The sequence below is a fragment of the Haliotis rufescens genome, unplaced genomic scaffold (genome assembly GCF_023055435.1).
Source record: "Haliotis rufescens isolate VD_foot unplaced genomic scaffold, xgHalRufe1.0.p SCAF_1, whole genome shotgun sequence".
Taxonomy (NCBI): Eukaryota; Metazoa; Mollusca; class Gastropoda; order Lepetellida; family Haliotidae; genus Haliotis; species Haliotis rufescens.
The window spans coordinates 67,849,023-67,872,998 of NW_025963779.1; the positions used below are offsets into that span (position 1 = coordinate 67,849,023).

Below are 23,976 nucleotides of genomic sequence, written 5' to 3' on the forward strand. Positions count from 1 at the left end.
ACAAAGTCTTTAATGCATCGTGGTAATGAGAAATCCCAGTAAAGGGTAGCCTTGTGCCAAATCCGTTTGTTTATTGGCAGTACAATAGGTTTAAATCAGCCTAACATTTGTATCTGACGGAATGATTATTTAAAAAAAATAATTTTCATTTAATACATGTTGACAAACTGACAGTAATAATAGCCTTGAAGTTTCATTACATTGTGGTTATAATGCATTACAAATAACAAACATAAATTGGATCCTCTTTTGAAAACGTGGACTTCAAGCTTCGTACGAGGGACGCTTCCTTGTTTGATATAATATTAGTTGTGTGGAATAAACTATTCTATTTATAGGTTGTGAGGTTATTCCGAAACCTACGTCAAGGGATTTCGCCTGAGGAAACAAGTACTGTGCACTGTTTGGACTTTTCGTCAATGGCTCAAGTTCTGGTTGGCTGTAAGTGTGTCTTTGAATTTGGGAAGTTGAATAACTTAAAATAAAGTATCGATGTTTCGAATCTAAATCTACTGATAATCCGTTTATGATCAATAATTAATTCATTTGAATGAAGGAGGAAGAACACAAAGTTTGGATTTCCTCGGAAGTTTTCTAAATAATTTCCTGTAGCCCAGGTGAGTTACACCGCAAGTTTAATCAGCTGGTAGTCTCAAACATATATTCTGTCACGATATCCGATAATAAGAAATAGAAATTCCACAAAGATGATAGATCGTTAAAACAACGTCGTCTTGTCATATTTATTTAGCCCGTTTTCTATTTTGTTTTGGTTGCTATCGTGTCAAGAAATGTTGAAATTTGGCCTATCAACATATGTTAAACTATCCAAAAGCTGTGGTTACTTAATTTCTGCCAACATTTTACATGATAATATTATCTAATGGCGATAAGTATTGTTAAAAACATTTTCAGTTTCTACGATAACTCCAACATGTCCATTGTCATGTTTAATAAATGTTAAATTAGAACTTGGTAGATCTACCTGAGTATCAACATACTTTTTAAACTTATGTGTCACATACAAATTCTCAACATGATCATTATTGTCTTGATCTTTTTCGGGGCTGTCGGGTAGCCTAGTGGTTAAAGAGTTCGCTCGTCACGCCGAAGACCCGGGTTCGATTCCCGACATGGGTACAATGTGTGAAGTCCATTTCTGGTGTCCTCCGCCGTGATATTGCTGGAATATTGCTAAAAGCGGTGTAAAACCTCACTCACTCACTTTATCTTTTTCAGTTTTGTCAAACTAAAAGTACCATGGGATGCAAATCCAATCCAAAGGACGCAGACATGCAAAAGGAGAGCTCGCAGCGGGAAGATATTGTCACAGACTGTGAATCACGCACCTCACATTCGACTGGGCAGGATAGAAGTCCCCAGTCTAACACAGTGCCAAACTCCAACATATCAAGTGGCCCACAGAACACACTTGCAGTGCCAACAACCCCGGTTAGACCAGCACACCAACATATGCACCACAGCTCAACTGACCCCCATCTGCATGGTTCTCGACCCCATAGTGCACACCTCCATCATCGACTGATGGGACGGATTCTACGAGGAATGGGCGATAGCTATTGTTACAGTTGTGGTATAGCACTGCGACAGATGGGTGACGAACTATCAGGGGAGTATGAAGTTCGGAGGGCATTAAGTACAGGAGATTTGCCCAATTCCATAAAAAATTCCTGACAATCATATGTGCCTGTGTTTTATTGAGTGATCATACTTCATCATTCCTGGTATCTGGCTCCCCATCCGAACAATGAAGACGTGATACCAACCTCGACCTGATTTACAGGATCCCAGATGCCAAATTAAAAAATGTACATTGATTTAATGAATTGAGAGTCTCCCAAAAATTATATTTATGTCAAGTTTTAATTTATCAAAATGGCCAAATGATGCTGATGGCATTTCATAATCAACACTTATCTAATGAAGATGTCAGACTACTGAGTCAAACGGATGTTACTGTCAGTCTGTGTGTTGCAAGTAATTTATCGTCATGAATATTGCACAGTATTGCTATTTTGCCTTTTATTTTTTTTATTGGTTATGTTTGTAGACATATATATATGAAATGGGCACTTGACTGTCCCCAAAACAATGCTCATCATTGGAAATAGCTTGTACCATGTATACAGAAAATGTACAAAGTAGTGTTCATATTACCATTGAATATGCTTGAAGCAAAGTAAATAATGGGTTTAATATTTATCATGAATTGTTTGGATTGGATGAAGTTGATATTTACCTTTAGCCAAAAGTTTTTTGTTTGTCGTTAACTTTACTGAATTATGAGCATACATACTTTTGTCTTTTATCATGAAAGTTTTATGCATTGACATTCACTATGAGAATATAAAATGATTGGAAGATAACTGTATTCTTATCGGAAATCTTAATCCACATTTTCCTATATTTAGGTGAAATGAAAATTTGTATTTATGTAAGGTTGTCTTCTGGTCTGTATTAATTATGATTAAAAATATTTTATTTTTCTAACCAAGGTGTTTTAAGAAATCTAGTTTTTATATTTTATGGTTTGGTTGGAAGATAGTCAGATTGCTCTACCTATGCCTGCACCTGGTGCATACTTTACAGGAAATATTAAGCTTAAAAATAATAGAAATTTCTTTGCCACTTACAAACCAGCAAACCTGCTTTAACAACAGTTAGGAAGAGGCTCTTTGTAAACTCCCCTTCAAGGTGTTCAGTGATAGTATCTGTTTCTGGAAACTCACAATACATGTAGTAACAAGCCTTGTCCAAGTGATGATGGTCGCTATTGTTACAGCTGTGGTAAAATAACAGTGATATAAAACATAATATGAGCTTCAATCCACCATGTCAAATATCTTCAGTTTTACCTCTGGTCTAATGATAAAGTCATGCTTCCTGTTTACAACTGAATTGTTATGAATATGTCCACACAGATTTAGCATGTTTCAGGAGTAAACATTGTATTTTTGTTTAGAAAAGTGGCACACTATCTCATAGTACTACCAATACTATACTAGAAGTACTAAAGCAGAGAGAAATATAACTGAGTACCACAAGGTTGTTTATTTATGATCATGAAGTCATACTTTTGTTTATTTCTTGAAGGGTAAAACACACTGAAAAAATCCCCTCCATGATAACTGACCCATTAGTGCTGCCACATCACAGAGACACTTGTTCAAAGTATTCCAGAAAGTATTTCCCCAAACCTTCCAGTATTTTGTCTTGTGCATCTCACAAATATGGATGCCTGTTGGCCGTCGTATCATGGTGTTTGTAGGTACCGTATTCACCATAATAAGCACACTGAGTACTTAGATTAGTGACAAAGCGAGGCATTTGTCATTTAATGATTTATTATATTTCTTGTCAGAGGTTGAGTGGTAGTGATCAAGCTTAGTTCAAAAGTTGTTAAAACTAAATGAAGTTAAAACCTTTTCGATAATAAATACCAGGCAAATATATACCCCTCTTTGCTGTTTTCTGTAAAAAATATGGACTGTTAAATTATTCAGGGTGACAACAAAGATGACTGGTTGGTCAGGGGTAGCTTATTGAAGTAGGGTTTTTAAGACGGCAAAGTGTATTTTGTTGTATTTTGGGGGGGCCAATCTTCTTTCATTGTTTGTCATCACCACTCAACCAATGTTTATTTCAAATCAAAAATAATTTATTTTATTCTCACCTATCATGTCCATTCCAAATTAGAACTGTTCGGACCTTTTAACAACTGCTGTGAAACAAGGAACAATTAGAAATGTCAGAGTTATGTCCCCTGATATGACAGAGTCAGTCTCTTAAGACAAGTAAAGGTTACATATGAAGAGAAATGGAAAGGTTCTCAGTCCCAAATGTTTTATAAGAAGTGTTATCTAAAGGGTCTTTCAACATTATCACTGGGACTAGGTATAGGGAGTTATAAATGAAAGGTATATGTAATGAAAGGTTCATGTAAAGAACATACATCAACCCAAATATTATTAATGGTTGTTAGTAAATTAGCACATTGAGTATTTTTTTACATTTTTATTGTTTTTGTGACCTGATAATTGCTCATGGTCACTGAAAGTGGCACCATTGTGCTGCTGTACAATGCAGGTCTTCCAGCTGTCAGGTCCATCAGATACTGTGATGTATAATAATCTGGAGTGTATACACTGTAGCCATTAGGACTACATGAAGTTCAACAAACTCCACCAGGCTCCTGGCATACCTGTACGTATGACCACTAGCCTGAACTAAAGACTAGTAAATATCTGCTGGGCTAGTGAACATAGCTAAATATCCGTTTGTTGAACAGTTTGATAGTTATGTCCACAGCATTAGACAGTGTGTGACAGTAAACTGTGATAATGAACATATTCCTTTTATGAAAATATCCTGGCATTAGCGGAATGGCAAAACTGATTGGCTTGCTTCTTGCACTTTATTTCTATTGTGCTTGTACTTGGAACCACAGGGTAGTCCAATCTGTTTGACCCAGGAGACTTATGTGAAGATTAGATTCAGTGATTTATGAAAGGATTTAAATTTTGAAACAGAGATCTTTATTTGCATGTTTCTAAATACTTTCATATGCTATAAAATCAAAATTATGATAATCCAGGTTAGAATAGTTACATTGAAAAGTGGAGTGATTCTGTCAAATGAAACAGCATTCAAAATGGAAAGTCAGGAGTATTTGCTATGATGCGCCTCTTACACTTTGTCAACTGATTAAATATTTTTCAATGTGCATTGGCGGTGACCCAAATTGTAGAGGTGATGTTTTCTGAAAATATACCTTATAGATAACTGATAAGATGAATCTTGAGATTGACTGCACTTTGAGACTGGTAGAAGGTAAAAGTATTACTCCTTCAGTGATGAATCAGCAATTCAATGGGTAGAATTGTTAAAAAGGGTGTGTATAATTGGTCTTGGTTGTATAGTTACTGATAATGTAACATGTTGCCAAAAATAATTGGTCAAGAATTGGACATATTGTGTTCTGACTTAGATTTAGGATCAGATATGGTTTATGTAACCATGGTTACTGCTAGAAGAGTATTTTAAGTGATGCCTTTGATCACAGGAATAAAGTGACATGGAAATGTCCAGATGATCAAATTCCAGATTTATAATCATGGTTTAGAGGTCATGACCCTTTTAATTATATTTGTCTTTCCCAAATCTTGCTCCAGAAGGAGGGGTTTCTGGACTTAAGGGGGTTTGGAGTAACACGATTTCACCGTTGTCACTTTTGCAAAATGGCAACATTATTACTTAAGAAACTTAATAACACATGTTGTTTTCCAATAAAAGATTGGTGAATGAGTGACAATGAAGTTAATGACTATGTCAGTGACTTGTGACTTGTACATCATGAACAGTCTTTACCTATGTGTTTACTGATTTGTTTCTCCTGTTTTGTTGAAGTGTTTAGACATGCTTCCTGAAAACTGATAAATATTTTCGGTACATGGAAGTCGTTACCATGGTTACAAATGGCTTCTTTGATGCTGCAGTGTTTTAAGTACATAGATACCAGCTTTAGGGTGTTTCTTTCATTGTGTTTCTGTTATTGAAACAAGTATGTCTGGAGTGATGAAATGATTCCTCTTGTAAATAAAGTTTCATGTCATCCACGTTTCATTTATTGTTTTGTTGTCATGTCTTCACTGACCAAGCAGTTGTGTAGTGAGTGAGTGAGTTGGGTTTAACGCCGCTTTTAACAGTATTCCAGTTATATCACGGCGTATCAGCTTAATGTGGGAGGAAAGCCTGAAGTGATGCAGGTCTCTGACGTTTACCACTTCGGTGAAACCCACGAGCACGGGTATGGTGCTGACAAACCTAGAAACATAATCGGGGCAAACCGGGATTCGAACCCACAATCATAGGTTTCTGGCGTGCCCAAGGGACGCAACTGCACAGCGAATTGCGGCGCCTTAGACGACTGGGCCACCTGTGCCGCCAAGCAGTTGTGTAGCACAAAAAGAAAGTAATTACACTTCTAAATGTTTACAAAAATAAAATACATTTTAAAAAAAATGTACTTTAGGGTGTTCTTCTTTTCATCATTAAGATGATGCCAATGTCACCTCTGCATTATATGTTGGGATATAGTCATCATCTGGTCCGTCCGTCCATATTTTGTTTTCTGAGCATAAATTGAAAACCGTGAAAGATTTTTCATCCAAACTTGGTACATGTATTAACCAGGGACTTACGTGGTGCCTTTTCCTATTTAGGAATTTTTGTGTTGTTTCCAGAGCAGAACTAAACAAGAGTCATCAGAGGATGACAAATCCCCCCAGCTTCCAGAAATTCCAAAGAACAAATCATCTGACTGTTACTTGCAGTTCAACTTGATGAGAGAATTTCTATCTAATCTTCTAGTTATTGAGCTATCAAGACAATAGCATGGAATTGTTATTTGGAACTTTGTATTTCTATTTCAGGTACACACCACTATGAACAGAGTCACAATCAAACTTGTTGCCATGGAAACAGAAAAAGTAAAATTGTTAAAAATCCCTTAATCGCAAAAGGCACCTGTTGAAAACCTGGTCTTTGTGTGTGCGAATTGTCATGAATGAGTACTAGTACCTATTAGTTTTAGATATGGTCCGAACAAACACCACTAAGAACAGAGTCAAAGTCAAACTTGTTGCCGTGGAAACAGGTAATTTTTTTTTTAAATTGCTAAATATCAAAAGGCACAACTTGAGCCCCTGATTAATACAAGCACCAAATTTTGGTGAAAATAAATGTTGAACATTTATTTAGTTCTGCTCCGGAAACAAGACCTACCTCCGTTTCAGCTTAGTCTAACTTGTTTCCATGGAAACGGTAAAAATCAAATTTAAAAAAATTCCTAAAGAGCAAAAGGCACCACCTAAGCTCCTGGTTTATACATCCATGTCAAAACCAAGGATGATATAAAAGAGTATTCCTGGGATTTGAGTCGGATTTAACACTGAAGAGTACCGGGTAGTTCTGTTAGATTACGATGTGCCAGATGATGTGGGAGCAAAGTCGGAAATGATGCGAATGTAGTTGTTTGTAACTTTGATTAAACCAGGATTATAATCAGGCCAACTCTGGGAGTCGATCCCCGGAGTATTGGATCCTGGCCCACCTAACATGCCCCTGCCCCACACAAATCTGCAGCGTGAATTGCAGCGCGGTAAGGTGACTTCGCCATCCATGCCAGACAGAGTGATGGAAACATGGGCCAAGGGAGACAACCATGCCAGAATGAGGAGTTGCTTTGCAGTGAGTTAAGTTACACACAACCTTCAACACTAACTCAGTTATTACCATCCATGCGAGCATAGTCAGCATGTTTTATACTGTTGTCAGCAACATGACACCTCCGTAATGAGGGCAGTCGGAATTCAAGCAATAGTTGGCAATATCATACCTCCGTAATGAGGGCAGTCAGAATTCGAGCAATAGTTGGCAATATCACACCTCCGTCATGAGGGCAGTCGGAATTCGAGCAATAGTTGGCAATATCACACTTCCGTAATGAGGGCAGTCAGAATTCGAGCAGTAGTTGGCAACATCACCCCCCACGTGATGAGGGCAGTCGGAATTCGAGCAAAAGTTGGCAATATCACACCTCCATCATGAGGGCAGTCAGAATTCGAGCAATAGTTGGCAACATCACACCTCCATCATGAGGGCAGTTGGAATTCGAGCAATAGTTGGCAATATCACACCTCAGTCTTGAGGGCAGTCAGAATTCGAGCAATAGTTGGCAACATCACACCTCCGTCATGAGGGCAGTCAGAATTCGAGCAATAGTTGGCAACATCACACCTCAGTCATGAGGGCAGTCGGAATTCGAGCAATAGTTGGCAATATCACACCTCCGTCATTAGGGCAGTCGGAATTCGAGCAATAGTTGGCAATAACACACCTCAGTCATGAGGGCAGTCGGAATTCGAGCAATAGTTGGCAATATCACACCTCCGTCATGAGGGCAGTCGGAATTCGAGCAATAGTTGGCAACATGACACCTCCGTAATGAGGGCAGTCGGAATTCGAGCAATAGTTGGCAACATCACACCTCAGTCATGAGGGCAGTCAGAATTCGAGCAATAGTTGGCAACATCACACCTCAGTCATGAGGGCAGTCGGAATTCGAGCAATAGTTGGCAATATCACACCTCCGTCATTAGGGCAGTCGGAATTCGAGCAATAGTTGGCAACATCACATCTCAGTCATGAGGGCAGTCGGAATTCGAGCAATAGTTGGCAATATCACCCCCCACGTGATTAGGGCAGTCGGAATTCGAGCAAAAGTTGGCGATATCACACCTCCATCATGAGGGCAGTCGGAATTCGAGCAATAGTTGGCAACATCACACCTCAGTCATGAGGGCAGTCGGAATTCGAACTTCCTCCTGATGTACCAGAGGTTGACATTGTTGGCGTCACTCAGGTTACCACTGGGTCATCCTTGTGCACCAATTTATCAAACACTTATGAAACTCTGCAGGAACAATCTAGTCTCTCGGTGTCTGTTCTGTATTAAATACAGAGGAAAGTTTGTTCTTGGATTGTTTTGTGGTCAAGTTGTGAATTGACTGTTTGTTGTTTAACGCCACACTCACACTCAGAAACATTCCAGCTGTAGGACCACAGCTGATAAATAATTGAGTCTGGGCCAGACAATCCAGTGATTAATATTATGAGTATTGATCTACATAATTGGAATATGATGACATACATCAACCAAGTCAGCAAGTCTGACCCGATCCTGTTAGTTGCCTTTTACGACAAGCATGGATTGCTGAAGATCAATTCTAAATCGTATCTTCATGGGTAGAGAATTGACTGAGAATCCCCTTACATTCACAGCCATCCGTTAAACCGAGGTGTGTGTTCATACCTAACCCTGGGAGATAACACACGGAGACATGAGTTGTAAAAGCCAAAACTGCCATTTTCAATATGGCTGCCATTCTGTGAGCACATTTAGGGGACACTTTTGCAGGCATCACAAGCACAACATTCACCTCCCTGAAGCCAGTGATTTCCGGAGAGGGAGGGTGAGTCTTGTCCTGTGGGAACTTTTGAAGGGAGTGGCAGAACGTTATCAGACAACTTGTTAAAACCAATTTCATGAGAAAACACAAAAGATATGTAAAATTATTTATTTACCATGTTTGATGCAATATAAGGATCTTATGTATCTTGTACTGTAATCTTGTAAATATAAACAAACATCACAGGCATCAAAACATCTTCGTGATATGACATCTCTTAGTTGAACAGGGAACATATACCCTCGAGTAAATGGCAAGTCAGTGATGTTATGGTCACATGAAGCTGCCTGTGGAGATCAGGCCTGGACCAGACAAACCAGTGGTTGATAGCGTGAGCAGCACTCCACACACACACTTGCTTTTTTAACCTACTTATTTTGCAGGCTTCTTGTTTGATAGATGAAACTATTAATAGCATCTTGTGTGTGAGCAGCACCGAAAACACAAGCCTGTGTTGGAAATAGTGTTCCTCTCCACCAGCTAGCACTACCATGTCTTCATGGCCATTGTAGAGTTAATCGTCAGTGCTGAAGTTGGTCTGTAGCGGCATGATGGTGGTGGAGACATCTTTGGCTGAAGGGTTCTGGAGTGCGTTGGCTGCGTGAGACAGCTGCATGGCGGCGCTGGGGTGCGCTGTCCCCGGCAACATGGTGCACTCCCGCTCCAACATGCTGGCCATCGCCTCCATGAGCTCCAGGAATCCGAATGCCAAGGCTGCCCGACGTATCCGGTTCAGCTCCTAGTAAATAATAAGGAACCGGTCATATATTACTTGGGATGGGTGGGTCAGAGGTTTTTGATGTAGTGAAAATTCATGACCCTACCTGAAAAGACAAATACAGAATCACTTTATATTTTAACATAAAATGTCAATTTTGACAATGTTTATGATTTTCCACTTATTCCTCTCCTCGCGCCCTCCTTAGTAGTATCAACGTTCGTGATCGAAAATCAGACAACTACACGATAGATAAGGATTCAAACACGTAGTAAAAAATATTAAATAAATATTCATATTGTAATGTTACATTGTTGGCGGAATATGTTTTCTAATCATACAACCTCTAAAGTTTAACAGAAAACAACTGTTACGGACTGTATGACCGATTCAAAATACTTATTATACCGATTAGACCGATTAAAAAGCATAGTCTGGAATGGAAGTCGCAACTTTGAAACTGGTACCCAAAGCTTAAGAAAGCTGCTTTCTAAGTGGCTAACGTCGTCTTCCTGTTGGTCATTTCATTGGTAGGTCATAGTTCGCGAAAGGTTGTTCTGACGTGACCTGTAATGGGATGTCCTCATCGATAGCGAGAACTTGTATCTGATTTTAATAAGATTGAGGTAATCTAAGCATGTCAATTATCCTGTTTTCTTTATTTAAAGCATTAATTGTTAACTTAATTGTACTTAACACAGGCTGTGTAAATGTTTACTCCATTGAAGCGAGATATAGACAATGATTTTGATGGAATCAGTCGCACAGCCTAGAACTGTAGTTTGGAAAGCCTCCTGTTGACATTTTCAAGGTTGCATGATTAGGAAACATATTCGCACCTTCACTTCAACGATCTCGTAAGAGACGCTCTGATTGTCGGATAAAAGGTTGTTCTCATATGAGCTGTAATGGGATGTCTTCATATCAATGTGAAGCAGTAGCAAATATTAAGATCTGACTTTAATGAGATTTGTATAAAGCAACCTTATAAAACTGCTGCTGTTTTTCTGGTAGTTTCCGAGCATGTCGCAGAACTTTCTGTAGATCAGCCTGCAACATAGTAATCCAACAATATATATGGAGACCGGTAGTTCAAATACATCATACATATCTATAAAATACTTAAATATATGAGCTTGAGCCATGAATTTGGAATTCAGATTGGTCCAAAAGAGGTATCAAATGACAATAACTACCTCTGATTGAAACGGCTGGTTTGCCAGCCACATTGCCACAGAAGCTAATATTTATAGAAAAGTATTTCTGTCTCAATCTGTCTCAATCATTGTCGGTAGGCATTTTGTTGGGCAGCAACATTCACGAGAAACTGACTAAAAGCACATTTCAAGATTTCATGACAGCAGACTGTGACATCATATCTTTAACGTCACAATGAGCAGTGGGACATCATAAGTGATATCATCTGTACAAGTAAACCTTGCAACGCTTGCATGTTTTACCTTTTTCCCCATTTCATGTTGGTTCACGACGCAGAGCTGTGCTGCACACTTTCAATGTCTGGCATTTATTTTCTTGGGAATCAGAAAAGCATGGAATTTGTCACATGATTTTTGGGCATGTTTTCACCAACACCAAAGTACAAATATTGTATTTTCAATGTAGAATTGGATTACCTGTATATTTAATAGAACTAAATTCAATTCAGTATGATTAAGTCTACCTAAAAATCGCTTTACATTGAAAACACAAATGTTTATCTACTAATACAGATCCTTTCTGCCTTTCCTTTCTTCTCTTTCAATTAAGACTGCTCTCACTGCATACATAGCACGCATGAGAAGTCAAATACATTGGTTTCAAACCCATCCAGGAATGTCAACGAAGGGAGACAACTCAACTGTAGTGCCAGTTGCCTCCCTTTCCCCTTGCCGTTTCAAGCTCAATCCAAATGTATGATACCTCAATGCACAAAATGCGTATTTACTTTCAAACCAAAACATCAGTTATATTTCTGGTTTTGAGCTTGTGACTTATGAGAAAAAGCATGAAAAACGACCTAGATTATACAGGTACGACGACAAACAATCATCACAATCAGTCACAAACCCTGACCACCCTGTCCCCATGCCAGCTGGTTTAACGACCAACATGCGGTGCAGGGTACGTACTGGTATGCAACCCTGGAATGCCCCATGGGGGACCACACTTTTCAACCCTTGAATTCCCCATAGGGGACCACACACTTCAACCCTTGAATTCCCCATAGGGGACCACACACTTCAACCCTTGAATCCCCCATAGGGGACCACACACTTCAATCCTGGAATCCCCCATAGGGGACCACATAGTTCAATACGGGGACCACACACTTCAATCCTGGAATCCCCCATAGGGGACCACACACTTAAATCCTGGAATCCCCCATAGGGGACCACACACTTCAATCCTGGAATCCCCCATAGGGGACCACATAGTTCAATCCTGGAATCCCCCGTAGGGGACCACACACTTACCCTTGAATCCCCCATAGGGGACCACACACTTCAATCCTGGAATCCCCCATAGGGGACCACAGAGTTCAATCCTGGAATCCCCCATAGGGGACCACACACTTCAATCCCCCATAGGGGACCACACACTTCAATCCCCCATAGGGGACCACACTTTTCAATCCTGGAATCCCCCGTAGGGGACCACACACTTCAATCCTGGAATCCCCCATAGGGGACCACACACTTCAATCCCCCCATAGGGGACCACACACTTCAATCCCCCATAGGGGACCACACACTTCAATCCCCCCATAGGGGACCACACACTTCAATCCCCCATAGGGGACCACACACTTCAATCCCCCATAGGGGACCACACTCTTCAATCCTGGAATCCCCCATAGGGGACCATACACTTCAATCCCCCATAGGGGACCACACACTTCAATCCTGGAATCCCCCATAGGGGACCACATAGTTCAATCCTGGAATCCCCCATAGGGGACCATACACTTCAATCCCCCATAGGGGACCATACACTTCAATCCCCCATAGGGGACCACACACTTCAATCCCCCATAGGGGACCACACTCTTCAATCCTGGAATCCCCCATAGGGGACCATACACTTCAATCCCCCATAGGGGACCATACACTTCAATCCCCCATAGGGGACCACACACTTCAATCCCCCATAGGGGACCACACACTTCAATCCTGGAATCCCCCATAGGGGACCACACACTTCAACCCTGGAATCCCCAGTAGGCGACCACACACTTCAACCCTGGAAACCCCAATGGGGGACCACACACTTCAATCCCGGAATCCCCAGGGGGCGACCACACACTTCAACCCTGGAATGCCCCATAGGGGAACACACACTTCAACCCTTGAATCCCCCATAGGGGACCCAACACTTCAATCCTGGAATCCCCCATAGGGGACAACATAGTTCAATCCTGGAATCCCCCATAGGGACAACATAGTTCAATCCTGGAATCCCCCGTAGGGGACCACACACTTCAATCCTGGAATCCCCCATAGGGGACCACACACTTCAATCCCCCATAGGGGACCACACACTTCAATCCCCCATAGGGGACCACACACTTCAATCCTGGAATCCCCCATAGGGGACCACACACTTCAACCCTGGAATCCCCAGTAGGCGACCACACACTTCAACCCTGGAAACCCCAATGGGGGACCACACACGTCAATCCCGGAATCCCCAGTGGGCGACCACACACTTCAACCCTGGAATCCCCCATAGGGAAACACACACTTCAATCCTGGAATCCCCAATGGGGGAACACACACTTCAACCCTGGAATCCCCATGGGGGACCACACACTTCAATCCTGGAATCCCCAATGGGGGAACACACACTTCAATCCTGGAATCCCCAATGGGGGACCACACACTTCAATCCCGGAATCCCCAGTGGGCAACCACACACTTCAACCCTGGAATCCCCCATAGGGGAACACACACCTTAATCTTGGAATCCCCAATAGGGACCACACACTTCAATCCTGGAATTCCCCATAGGGGACCACACGCTTCAACCCTGGAATCCCCCATAGGGGACCACACACTTCAATCCTGGAATCCCCAATGGGGGAACACACACTTCAACCCTGGAATCCCCAATGGGGACCACACACTTCAACCCTGGCATCTCCCATAGGGGAACACACACTTCAACCCTGGAATCCCCAATGGGGACCACACACTTCAACCCTGGAATCCCAAATGGGGACCACACACTTCAACCCTGGCATCTCCCATAGGGGACCACACACTTCAACCCACTTCAACACCTCGACTGTGTGTGACATTGCTCATTATATCAACCACTGGTTGTCCAAACCAGATTACTTACATGCTGCTGTAATAATTCATTGGTGCAAAACAAAATACAAAGACAACATAATACCTGTAGCCCTGATGGCTTGATCCACACAACACAGCTCTGGGCATAGCTTCTCTTGTCTCCGGGTCGAACAGGGAAGGGAGTCTTACTGTCATCTTCCCCATACGGTGACTCCGAGAACTCGGACACATGGGCAAGATTGTCCAGCTTCCCCAGCCAGCTCATAGTGTCCATACCTAACAAAAAACAATGGTCACATCTAGATTGTATAGGGTTTTGTATAAATAGACCGTTGAAACTTAACCTCATGCAATATCTTTGGATAAATTGGAGCAAGTCTGCAGCTTCTTTAGTGTTCTACTTTATGTTCAATGTTTTCATCTCATATCTTGCGGATGTCGGTTGATCGATTTCAAGAGTATAAAACCTCTTTTGAGATAGGTTTTCCAAAACTCTAGATGATTTAACTGACCAACTAAAAGAAAGAAGATTATTTGTGTAAATCCCATTTTGCTGCGCACACAATGATTTGTTTGTTTGTTTGTTTAATGCCGCACTCAGCAATATTCGGGCTATTAGAAAACGGTCTCTAAATAATCAAGTCTGGAACAAACAAACCAGTGATTGACAACATGAGCATCGATTCACGCAATTGGGACACAATGACATGCAACAACAAAGTCAGCGAGCCTGACCGCCCAATGCCATTAGTCGCCTCTTTAGACAAGCATAGTCGCCTTTTTCGACAAGCATGGCTTGCTGAAGACTAACTCTAACCCGGAATCTTCACGGGTCAACACATATGATGTACCATGCAAATTCAAACTTAAGTTGAGATGCTCCTGTCAACAAATGAAAACTACATTTTGGTTTTCAGACCATGAATCACTGCTGCATCATTTCATGTGACGATTGGTTGTTTGGTTGGTGTGTTGTTTAACGCCGCACACAGCAATATTCCAGCTATATGGTGGCGGTCTGTAAATAATCGAGTCTCGACGAGACAATCCAGTGATTAATTTCATGAGAATCGATCCACGCAATTGGGATCGATGACATGCATCAACCAAGTCAGCAAGCCTGACCACCTGATCCCAATAGTCGCCTCTTACGACAAGGATAGTCACCTTTTACAGCAAGCATGGGTTGCTGAAGACCTATTCTACCCCGGAATCTTCACGGGTCTCATGTGACAACAGGTTGACTGTAGTATGTCACCATTACACACTCCAATACATGACGGTCATGTGACCACAACACATAATCAATGCAGACATAAATTGCCATAATACTTTATTGACTTAGGCTGTGCTTAAAAAGCAAGAATTAATTTGTTTGGGTCCATTTATTTTAAGTGTAAATTTCATAATTCTACATCTTGACATAGTTTCTCTGATATGTCTCAGTGCAGTCATTGAAGAGCTCTTATGACATAGTGTCGTGTGGGATGTTTTACTCCAGTTCAGCAGTGTCCCAGGAGTGTTACTACAAATGACACTTACATGGCTGTGTCAGGGATCTCAGGTGTCAACAGATGTTACGATAAAATCAAAACCTTACAAATATTACCTGGATAAAAAAAAGCCAACATGAGGTTTGATTTCTTCTTACTGTCAGCCCATGAATACATGATCCCATACCAGTCAGGCCTGAAACAGTGATATGTAGCATGTGTCTCAAACATCTTAAAACCAATGTGATCTCTCACAGCAAAGACACCCATACCAGTCAGGCCTGAAACAGTGATATGTAGCATGTGTCTCAAACATCTTAAAACCAATGTGATCTCTCACAGCAAAGACACCCATACCAGTCAGGCCTGAAACAGTGATATGTAGCATGTGTCTCACAGCCGGAAACATCTCAAAACCAATGTGATCTCTCACAGCAAAGACACCCATACCAGTCAGGCCTGAAACAGTGATATGTAGCATGTGTCTCACAGCCGGAAACATCTCAAACCCAATGTGATCTCTCACAGCAATGACACCCATACAAGTCAGGCCTGAAACAGTGATATGTAGCATGTGTCTCACAGCCGGAAACATCTCAAACCCAATGTGATCTCTCACAGCAAAGACACCCATACCAGTCAGGCCTGAAACAGTGATATGTAGCATGTGTCTCACAGCCGGAAACATCTCAAAACCAATGTGATCTCTCACAGCAATGACACCCATACAAGTCAGGCCTGAAACAGTGATATGTAGCATGTGTCTCACAGCCGGAAACATCTCAAAACCAATGTGATCTCTCACAGCAAAGACACCCATACCAGTCAGGCCTGAAACAGTGATATGTAGCATGTGTCTCACAGCCGGAAACATCTCAAAACCAATGTGATCTCTCACAGCAAAGACACCCATACCAGTCAGGCCTGAAACAGTGATATGTAGCATGTGTCTCACAGCCGGAAACATCTCAAAACCAATGTGATCTCTCACAGCAAAGACACCCATACCAGTCAGGCCTGAAACAGTGATATGTAGCATATGTCTCAAACATCTTAAAACCAATGTGATCTCTCACAGCAAAGACACCCATACCAGTCAGGCCTGAAACAGTGATATGTAGCATGTGTCTCACAGCCGGAAACATCTCAAACCCAATGTGATCTCTCACAGCAATGACACCCATACAAGTCAGGCCTGAAACAGTGATATGTAGCATGTGTCTCACAGCCGGAAACATCTCAAACCCAATGTGATCTCTCACAGCAATGACACCCATACAAGTCAGGCCTGAAACAGTGATATGTAGCATGTGTCTCACAGCCGGAAACATCTCAAACCCAATGTGATCTCTCACAGCAAAGACACCCATACAAGTCAGGCCTGAAACAGTGATATGTAGCATGTGTCTCACAGCCGGAAACATCTCAAAACCAATGTGATCTCTCACAGCAAAGACACCCATACCAGTCAGGCCTGAAACAGTGATATGTAGCATGTGTCTCACAGCCGGAAACATCTCAAAACCAATGTGATCTCTCACAGCAAAGACACCCATACCAGTCAGGCCTGAAACAGTGATATGTAGCATGTGTCTCACAGCCGGAAACATCTCAAAACCAATGTGATCTCTCACAGCAAAGACACCCATACCAGTCAGGCCTGAAACAGTGATATGTAGCATGTGTCTCACAGCCGGAAACATCTCAAAACCAATGTGATCTCTCACAGCAAAGACACCCATACCAGTCAGGCCTGAAACAGTGATATGTAGCATATGTCTCAAACATCTTAAAACCAATGTGATCTCTCACAGCAAAGACACCCATACCAGTCAGGCCTGAAACAGTGATATGTAGCATGTGTCTCACAGCCGGAAACATCTCAAACCCAATGTGATCTCTCACAGCAATGACACCCATACAAGTCAGGCCTGAAACAGTGATATGTAGCATGTGTCTCACAGCCGGAAACATCTCAAACCCAATGTGATCTCTCACAGCAATGACACCCATACAAGTCAGGCCTGAAACAGTGATATGTAGCATGTGTCTCACAGCCGGAAACATCTCAAACCCAATGTGATCTCTCACAGCAAAGACACCCATACCAGTCAGGCCTGAAACAGTGATATGTAGCATGTGTCTCACAGCCGGAAACATCTCAAAACCAATGTGATCTCTCACAGCAAAGACACCCATACAAGTCAGGCCTGAAACAGTGATATGTAGCATGTGTCTCACAGCCGGAAACATCTCAAAACCAATGTGATCTCTCACAGCAAAGACACCCATACCAGTCAGGCCTGAAACAGTGATATGTAGCATGTGTCTCACAGCCGGAAACATCTCAAACCCAATGTGATCTCTCACAGCAATGACACCCATACAAGTCGGGCCTGGTCTACAACATTGCATAAAAACAATGATGAAAATACAATGGAGGATAAAATGGAGGTATTGAGGACTGACTCAGTAGTCCATCCAACCCCCTATTCCCTATTCCTTGTAACCTTTGTGTGAATGTAAACTATTCCTGATACTTCATTCTCAATACTTCATTCTCCAGTGCATCATATCATTCCATTATGATATATTTGACAAATATCATCCAGTGATGAAGAAAGCATTTTCCAGAGGCAAGGGAGTTAACTGACTGCAAAGTCCAATTTCCACCCCTGTCAATCTAGGCTGGAATTTCTGGGCTTGATCGTAGCACCACCAGTAGCTATTAGGAATTATGTCCCTTCTATGTCCCTCCTATTTACCAATCAGATTCCACCTCTCATATCACTTGCATTTGCATCAAATAAAAATGGCAGCGCCCTGTCAAGACGAGTTGATCAATAATGGGTCTTACTTCACAAAGTGCATCAAATCATGTGAGCACCTTGATTAAAAACATGAAAAGGTTTGAAAAATATCTGTTGACGCTAAGTTGATGGTACACATGCTTCGCAAATCTCGCAATTGACCGAAATCTGAACGCAGTTTACGAACCAGATGTTGATTTCTTTACACAATTTTAATTGGACAAAACACAGAATCATTAGTCCAGCCAAAATATAACTCCATAATTCCATCCTAGTTCGGCAAGGGTGGAAACCGAACTTTTATACTCAGTTAACTCCCTTGCCTCGAGAACAAGTGAAGCAAGTTCTGCTTGATAAGTCTTCCTACCCCACTTTAGTGAGCGCCACCATGCCCTCAACCTTGAGGCTGCCGTGCAGCAGCACCGTAAACGACGGCGTCTTCCCATCATCCAACTCCTCCTCTTCCTCTGCCGCTGGTTTGCCGTTCTTCCCTTCCTTGCTGCCATTTTCTGAAAGGATGGAACATGCATGTGCAGATGGCAGCAATAAATCCGACCTAGTCTCTACTTAGTTTTGACCGGACTAAGCTGTATACTCATCAGGTAACCAACACTGCAGTTGTTTGTTAACGCAGCACTCAGCAATATTCCAGCTATAAGATGGCGGCCAGTCAATAACGAAGTCTGGACATGATAATTTAGTGACTGATATTATGAGCAAGGATACATGCCTCGGGGTTTGATGACCAACCAAGTCACTGAGTCTGTGCTTGTAGGGCTGGGACGAGTCAAAATTTACTACCCGGGTACCCACCCCCCTATTACCCGACCCTACCCGGGTACCCACTGTTGGTCTCAGGAGATGTCTCAAAATGTCCGATTGGGAACATTATTAGCATAGCCCTGGCAAAACATATTTAGATACATGTATTAAACAATCTGGTCATTCATACACTGAAGTTGAATTAAGTTATATGTGTATTCAACCATATGAAAAATCAGAAGGAATGGGTGTACAGTCAGAAAGAAATGCGAACATTAGTGACTTGTAGTGTAACCATAGAGTTCTAGATAATTTTTGTCATAAAACAATATATCACGTGACTAACCACGGGTCCGGGTCCTACTCAGTACCCACCCGACCCGGGTACCCAAGTTACCCATCCCAGCCCTAACTACTTGATCTATTAAGTCTAATCCTGAATCACCACAGAGGTGAGGTGAAATGGGGTTTGACATCGCGTCCAAGATTATTGCACTTATATAGCAATATGCATGCACATGTATGTATGGCTGCTTGTACTAGTCCAGACTAATGCCAGTTTTATAGTGCTAGCCCACCATGTGGCTGTTTAACATGAATACCCCACTCAGACACAATATACTGACTCCGAGCTGACCAGTCCTTGTTTTAAATATCGGTCTCTGAGCAGGTCCCTGATTATATCTTTACTGCTGTACGGGTATAAAGAGCAAAGAGACAGCAACTCACGGTAATTCTTCCTTTCAAGGAATGCATCATTAATATTAAGAGTTTTAGAAGTTCTTCTGAAAGTCAATGTATGTCTGCAGAATAATAACTGATAACTATTGAAATACCATGCGTCTTCTGCATCAGACAAACCACCATATTATCATGGTGAGCAGCTCATGAGAACAATTTTCCTATGTAACATTTATTTTATATGTTTCAACTACCTAAGGGACTGGTTATTTAATATAAGGGGGATGACAGGGGCTAGATTGGTCTCATATTTTGCTGACATCCCACCCACAACCCCCGGTAACATTTGTTCATCCCCTACCCCCTTTCTTTCTCACCCACCATCACCACTAACACATAATAAGAAAGTTAAAAGCACTTTCCAGGACATATGACAAGGATTGAGTTAATTATTAAGAACCTATCATCAGTTATTGGAAATTGCTTTGAGTTTTCATGAAGTTTTTTCGATTTGATAAAAAACTTTGAACCATGTTTCATAATTTGACCTCTAGTGACTTACACAGAGGCCACCAAAAAGTTGATACAATCACGGCCCACACCTTAGAGATAATATTTACTAAGTTTCCTCAAATTTTATTTAGAAATACTAAAATTAACGTGTAGGTTTTTTTTATGTGACCTTGACCTTCACTGTCATCCAGTGATATGCCAGATAATTCCAGTGGGGTCTAAGATATGGGTTTCATTTTATTGTCATTGACAAAGTACGTATTGGGAACAGTTGATTAATAACAGAACACCTACCATCAGCTGGCTTGCCCCGGTCTTTAGAGATGGTAGGGAGGACAAGATGGCGTGAGATGGTGGGGGGACTGGCAACATCGGCGATGTCCAGAAACCCGCACACCTCCAGGTTGTTGTTCAGCACGATCTGCTCATCTTCTCCTGCTGCATTCTTCCTGTATTCAATAACAAAACTAAAGCATCAAGAATCAATATGCCGCACAATAGGCCTATTTGTTGTACAGCAAAATACTCCATCAAAAACTGAAAACTTGGAGATTGTAATCATACTAATTTAAAACACAATATTTCAATACAAAGTAGTTTTTACCAATGCATCTATTCAAAAGAGCAAGCTGGGGATACTGTTCTGCCCCGAAATCCCTCCAGGACACCTTTTACCTCGAGAGAGGTTCCGGAGAGGGCCCCCAAATCCCTACAGGACACCTTTTACCTGGAGATACGTTCTAGAGAGGGCCCCCAAATCCCTACAGGACACCTTTTACCTGGGGAGAGGTTCTGGAGAGGGCCCTCAAATCCCTACAGGACACCTTTACCTGGAGATACGTTCTGGAGAGGGCCCCCAAATCCCTACAGGACACCTTTTACCTGGAGATACTTTCTGGAGAGGGCCCCCAAATCCCTACAGGACACCTTTACCTGGAGATACGTTCTGGAGAGGGCCCCAAAATCCCTACAGGACACCTTTTAACTGGAGATACGTTCTGGAGAGGGCCCTCAAATCCCTACAGGACACCTTTACCTGGAGATACGTTCTGGAGAGGGCCCCCAAATCCCTACAGGACACCTTTACCTGGAGATACGTTCTGGAGAGGGCCCCCAAATCCCTACAGGACACCTTTTACCTGGAGATACTTTCTGGAGAGGCCCCCAAATCCCTACAGGACACCTTTACCTGGAGAGAGGTTCTGGAGAGGGCCCTCAAATCCCTACAGGACACCTTTACCTGGAGATACGTTCTGGAGAGGGCCCCCAAATCCCTACAGGACACCTTTTACCTGGAGATACGTTCTGGAGAGGCCCCCAAATCCCTACAGGACACCTTTTACCTGGAGATACGTTCTAGAGAGGGCCCCCAATCCCTACTGAACATCTTTACCTAGAGAGGTTCCGGAGAGGGCCCCCAATCCCTACTCAACACCTTTACCTGGAGATACGTTCCGGAGAGGGCCCCCAATCCCTACTGAACATCTTTACCTAGAGAGGTTCCGGAGAGGGCCCCCAATCCCTACTCAACACCTTTACCTGGAGAGAGGTTCTGGAGAGGGCCCCCAATCCCTACTCAACACCTTTACCTGGAGAGAGGTTCCGGAGAGGGCCCCCAATCCCTACTCAACACCTTTACCTGGAGAGAGGTTCCGGAGAGGGTCCCCAATCCCTACTCAACACCTTTACCTGGAGAGAGGTTCCGGAGAGGGCAGCAACTGAACGCTGCACTTGAGATTGCCACACTGAATTGTTCCAAAGTAGGGAGCATAGAATGTCTCCCCTAATTTCTGAAACATCTGCTCCACTGATTTCATTGTCATGTTGGATTCTGGAATGAAGATTTCTCCACCTTCGTTGTTCATGTCGATCAGTTTCTGATACAAGGGCAGAGAACTCTGCAAGTCGGGGTCATTTGGGTTAGCTACACAAACAACGTGAAGTTTACACGGAAATGGAAACGGCAGAGGGAACTTGTCGTCAGCTGTCTTGGACTGCAAGGATTCCTTCAGTGAGCCTTGGCCGATACCACAGTTGCCATCTGTTATTAATATGATCTGAAACAGTGGAAATGAAACATTTTATATCTGAACAACAGTATCTTTACTTGTTTTCCCTACAAACCACACTAGTTCTACCGCCTTGGTGCATAGTGCTATATCATTACTATTGTCTGTCAACGTGTTCAGAACTATGTTCCTACTACAGTCTAATATGGCATAATTTGTCATTCACTACTATTTTCCTAACTGACATAATGTGACAGTACTATTTTCTACTACATTGTCACATGGTGTGACAATACTATTGTCCTGCTACTACCTGACATTGTGTACAGTACTATTGTCCTGTTACTACCTGATATGGTGTGACAATACTATTGTCCTGCTACTACCTGACATTGTGTATAGTACTATTGTCCTGCTACCTGACATGGTGTACAGTACTATTGTCCTGTTACTACCTGACATGGTGAACAGTACTATTGTCCTGTTACTACCTGACATGGTGTGACAATACCATTGTCCTGTTACTACCTGACATGGTGTACAGTACTATTGTCCTGTTACTACCTGATATGGTGTGACAATACTATTGTCCTGTTACTACCTGACATGGTGTACAGTACTATTGTCCTGCTACTACCTGACATGATGAACAGTACTATTGTCCTGTTACTACCTGACATGGTGTGACAATACTATTGTCCTGTTACTACCTGACATGGTGTACAGTACTATTGTCCTGTTACTACCTGACATGGTGAACATTACTATTGTCCTGCTACTACCTGACATGGTGAACAGTACTATTGTCCTGTTACTACCTGACATGGTGTGACAATACTATTGTCCTGTTACTACCTGACATGGTGTACAGTACTTTTGTCCTGTTACTACCTGACATGGTGTGACAATACTATTGTCCTGTTACTACCTGACATGGTGTACAGTACTATTGTCCTGTTACTACCTGATATGGTGAACAGTACTATTGTCCTGTTACTACCTGACATGGTGTACAGTACTATTGTCCTGCCACTACCTGACATGGTGTGACAATACTATTGTCCTGTTACTACCTGACATGGTGTACAGTACTATTGTCCTGTTACTACCTGATATGGTGTGACAATACTATTGTCCTGTTACTACCTGACATGGTGTACAGTACTATTGTCCTGCCACTACCTGACATGGTGAACAGTACTATTGTCCTGTTACTACCTGACATGGAATACAGTACTATTGTCCTGCCACTACCTGACATGGTGTACAGTACTACTGTCCTGTTACTACCTGACATGGTGAACAGTACTATTGTCCTGCTACTACCTGACATGGTGTACAGTACTATTGTCCTGTTACTACCTGATATGGTGAACAGTACTATTGTCCTGTTACTACCTGACATGGTGTACAGTACTATTGTCCTGCCACTACCTGACATTGTGTACAGTACTATTGTCCTGTTACTACCTGACATGGTGTGACAATACTATTGTCCTGTTACTACCTGACATGGTGTACAGTACTATTGTCCTGTTACTACCTGATATGGTGTGACAATACTATTGTCCTGTTACCACCTGACATTGTGTACAGTAATATTGTCCTGCTACTACCTGACATGGTGTACAGTACTATTCTCCTGCTA

General features: G+C 42.1%; 1 protein-coding gene and 1 long non-coding RNA gene across 2 annotated transcripts in view; one reads left to right on the forward strand and one right to left on the reverse strand.

The window, feature by feature from the left end:
* The first annotated feature begins 346 nt into the window (after positions 1-346).
* Positions 347-5,643, forward strand: LOC124134086. The gene is made up of 2 exons (XR_006861056.2): positions 347-441; positions 1,240-5,643. It is a non-coding gene; the product is annotated as an uncharacterized LOC124134086 (long non-coding RNA).
* A 3,501-nt stretch (positions 5,644-9,144) lies between these two features.
* The window catches only part of LOC124134085 (integrator complex subunit 14-like), a 39,075-nt gene continuing 24,243 nt past the window's right edge, over positions 9,145-23,976 (reverse strand). The window contains exons 4-10 of the mRNA XM_046498727.2: positions 22,009-22,376; positions 20,614-20,768; positions 18,731-18,872; positions 15,670-15,749; positions 14,164-14,336; positions 10,753-10,818; positions 9,145-9,789 (exon numbers count right to left, since the gene is read on the reverse strand). Coding sequence (XP_046354683.2) covers positions 9,565-9,789; positions 10,753-10,818; positions 14,164-14,336; positions 15,670-15,749; positions 18,731-18,872; positions 20,614-20,768; positions 22,009-22,376 — 1,209 coding nt within the window. The 3' untranslated portion in view covers positions 9,145-9,564. The remainder of the gene's footprint in view (positions 9,790-10,752; positions 10,819-14,163; positions 14,337-15,669; positions 15,750-18,730; positions 18,873-20,613; positions 20,769-22,008; positions 22,377-23,976) is intronic.